A 3,978-nucleotide genomic window follows, 5' to 3' on the forward strand; every position below is an offset into this window, starting at 1 on the left:
TCTAATGGCTGAGGAATATTCTATTGGATACATAAACCACATCTTCTTTATCCATTCATCTTTCGATGGACACCAAGGCTCCTTCCACAGTTTGGCTATTATGGACATTGCTGCTAGAAACATTGGGGTGCAGGTGTCCCGGCGTTTCACTGCATCTGTATCTTTGGGGTAAATCCCCAGCAGTGCAATTGCTGGGTCATAGGGTAGCTCTATTTTTACATAAATAAACACTGAGCTATGGATCTCTAATGGAGCTATGGATTTTCTAATTTTTGTTTTGTATGACTTTGACTTAAAAAACAAAACAAAAACCCTTTCCATTATAATTCATATAGAATGAAATCCAGGACCATAGGAAACAGAGATAAGGGGAACAGCCAGGCAGAGGTGAATGGGGAAATATGATTTCCCCTCCAAGTTTTATATTTACAATACCTTTAAATATTTAAAAAATCTTTTAAATATATATCTTAATAAGTGCTATATAACTTGATCAACAAGCAATTTTTATTTTATTTTATTTTCAATATTTACTCTTGCCATCATTTTTCTCTTTTACAGGATAATTACAACAGTGTAGGAAACAAAGGATATAGAAGAAGAATGTTAAATTGTTTTGGACAAATAGCTCGCTGCTTACAAAAAGTCCATATAACCTCATTCCTCTGAACACAACATTATACATCATACTAAACATGAATAGCTTATAGGAAGTTAGTATTAAATAGAAGAAACACAAAAAACATATATATATATATAAATAACATAAAATAGAGTTTGACTCTAATGTGATGCTTAACAAAGCAAACTATGATGCAATATGTATCAACTTCATTAATTGGACAAGTCCCCTGAAGCACAAATCAAGTATGTGCTAAACTCTCAACCACCAACTCCAGCTAGATTCTTTTTGTTCATGGGTTCTGTCCAATTCCATTCCAGAGAGCATCAGCTTTTTACAACTTCTTGACTCTATGGCTGTAGAGAAAAAAAAAAAAAAGAAGGAAAAAATAAGCAAAAACAGGGCAACCAGCTGGGAGGAATGGCTTTTGTGCCTGAAGGTTGCCCCTCACTCCCTCATCTCATCTCAGGATGCCAGCAGCTCAGAGTCCAGAGGAGATAATCGAGGTTCAGAGAGGAAAGGCCTTGCCCAATGTAACTCAGCTAGCTGATGACAGAAACAGGACCAAACACATATCTTTAAGTTCAGTGCCTGCTGCACCTTTGTGTTAGGTGACTTCTTTTCATATTGATAAAATTTTATTCTCTATTATCATTGATGTGGTTTGACTCAAATTTCCCCCCTTAAAATTCTACAGTACTGGGGTGCCTGGATGGCTCAGTCAGTTAAATGTCTGACTCATGATTTTGGCTCAGGTCATGATCTCAGGGTTGTGAGATCAAGCCCCGCATCAGCCTCCACACTCAGCAGGGGGTCTGCTTGAGATTCTCTCTCTCAAATAAATAAATCAACCAATCCTTAAAAACAATAAAATAAATACAATTCTATAGTGCTTAGGCATAAGGGTCCCAGCGAGCCTGTGATCCAGCATGGCCCTTGCCCCAGACATTTGAAGAGGAGTCAATGGCAAATGTCCCATACCTGAGGAGACGCACAGTCCGTTTCACCCATTTCTTCTTTGGATCTGCACACACAGCCTTTTTTTTCTTTGTGTAAAAGCTAAACAAACAAACAAACAAACAAACAAACTCAGAAAATGTGATTCGTGCTTAAAGAGTTTTGAATGGCTATTTCATAGAGTATGCAATGGAAATGTTGTATTCCAATGGACTGCTCTACCCACTAAGAATTTTATTTCAGAGGTGAAACATCACACCAAAAAAAAAATTGTTTCTGATAAAGCTTGCTGCAAGAAATGAAAGGATTCTCTCTTACATTCTCTGTATAAATAGATGTGCAATGACTGGAAAATAAGTCTCAGAACTGTAATTTAATTTTGTTGCTGGTGGTTACACAAAATATGTGTATATCCAACCAATGACCGATATCATTTCAAAGTATAACATCCTATATGAACCAAGAATAGTACATTTGAAAGTATAATAACTCTGAGTTTTTACATACAGCCCCAACCATTCTCTGGTAGAAGATGCTCCTTTCAAAATTTGTCTCTCGTATTTTCCCGAGATGGCATGTTAGTAGCTAATAAGTATATCTTAAAAAGTGATTTTGCCCTCAACTCTGTTTTTTTTAAGAACTAAGCTTTTACCTTATTCTAGTCCTATCTAAACTTTGAAATACCTATGTACTACCAAAACAAGCATATCTTTGCCACATCAATTATTTCTGAAACTCCAAAAAGGTAAAAATTTTTATACTTGAAATTCTCACATATTCCTAACACAATTGAATGACAGTCAATTAATAACTTACATAACGGCATTGATGTCACAAGCTTCATTGGCCAGCTGTTGTGTGAAGCCCATGATAGATCCGGCAGGAACGATATGTTCTGTATATCGAAGACAGCAATCAAAGTTGCTTGCTGCTGAAAAGAAATTAAAAGGATTGAGTCCACATGAATGAATGTATCCTGTAATAGGTATTATGGAACTAATTGAAGTTGTGATTGTATATGGTAAAGAAACTACTTAGAGAAACAGTTCCAATGTCTTTGAGGCCTGATTTAATGTAGTTTACAGCTCTTTAAAAAAAAAAAAGGCTTATGTGATGGGCGATTTGGGTTCAATAATATAGTTTAGAAGCCTATGACTTCTAACAAAAGGAATATCTTTAGTGAGAAACACAAACTGATAGTGTTTTAATTAAGATCATTATAACCACTCAAGAATAGGAGTATCTTCCACTTGGAGAAATAATTATAATATTACAAATTCAGAAAATGAATGAATATGGAGATTTCAGCCTATTACTTGGCTACCAAGCATTGAGAGGAGGGGAATGATAAGAAGTTACAAAGGAAAATGCACTTCATAGGAGCTGCAAAAGCACTTTGCAACTGTATTGGTCGAAATATTTTATTTTGTCCATAAAAATTCAATACGTGCATTTTCAGGAATGCACCTGTCGCTAAAAGGGATGTACTCGCATAGTCAAAAAAACAATATGCAGACACTACCCCAGGTTAAATTATAACCTACTGCAAGGTAAGGGATAAATACTATCTCTAAGTTGGCCAAAAATAGCCCAAAACCATGTAAGGATGGAGAAGTCAGATTCTATAATCTGCCCCTAAAGGATGAGTTTTGAACTCTACTAAAACTATTTAGGTGGAAAGTGAAAATTTTGGAAAAGTGGGACTGCTTCCCGCATTTCAGAATGACCTCATTCACATTACACAACTTACATCACTTCCAGAAATAGCACTTAGGCCTTGTTTTGGACCTTGAGGGTCTCTAAGAGTCCAGCCTGCACCAAATATCTGCTGGGATTGACAGCAGAGAAAAAGCCTAATCACCAGCAATAACCGTTCCCTCCTTACTCACCAATGAGCTGACAACTCCCATCACTTCCAAAGACTTTCTAGCACCCTCCCATTCCTTGGGGACACCCACGTAAGCTCAAGGCTTAGAGGAGAATGAAAACAGTTCTTCCACCTGTGTTAGCAGAAAGAATGATACTTACCTTCTGACTTGCTGCAGAGGTGGAGTAGCAGCACTGACATCATCAAAGCAGCCAGGAGCAAATTCTTGCTACTACACATCATTTTCAGCTCAAAGAATAGATCTGTTCAGTGCTGGGTACCCAGTGCCCTGAGAGTGCTGCTAGGTTCTGATAGCAGCCTGGGTCTGGGATGGCCCTACTTATAGCAAATATTGGGAATGTACACAGAAGGCGTGTTCTAACATGGGTTTTCCCCCATTGATCAACCTGCCCCATCATGTCGTCACAAAGAAAAACCACAGGGAAAACTTCCTGCCTTTCCCTAATGTTGGGAAGCTGTGAAGGTCAGGGTGAGGGGGTGGTGTTTGAGAAGGGGAAAAGCCTGCTAAATC

The 3,978-nt window shown here is 37.7% G+C and overlaps 1 protein-coding gene across 2 annotated transcripts; it reads right to left on the minus strand.

Moving 5' to 3' along the window:
* Positions 1-526: 526 nt before the first annotated feature.
* On the minus strand, positions 527-3,741 carry CCL20 (C-C motif chemokine ligand 20). 2 transcript variants are annotated; one of them, XM_055300550.1, is made up of 4 exons: positions 3,608-3,741; positions 2,396-2,507; positions 1,604-1,681; positions 527-978 (listed from the first exon to the last, which is right to left on the minus strand). In XM_055300550.1, the coding sequence occupies exons 1-4, from the start codon at positions 3,687-3,689 to the stop codon at positions 957-959; spliced, it is 294 nt and encodes a 97-aa protein (XP_055156525.1). In that variant the 5' UTR covers positions 3,690-3,741; the 3' UTR covers positions 527-956. The 2 variants fall into 2 exon arrangements, with proteins under 2 accessions (XP_055156525.1, XP_055156524.1); XM_055300549.1 differs by having other exon boundaries at positions 2,396-2,510.
* Between the last annotated feature and the right edge of the window lie 237 nt (positions 3,742-3,978).

This window comes from Nyctereutes procyonoides, unplaced genomic scaffold (genome assembly GCF_905146905.1).
Source record: "Nyctereutes procyonoides isolate TBG_1078 unplaced genomic scaffold, NYPRO_anot_genome, whole genome shotgun sequence".
Classification (NCBI taxonomy): Eukaryota; Metazoa; Chordata; class Mammalia; order Carnivora; family Canidae; genus Nyctereutes; species Nyctereutes procyonoides.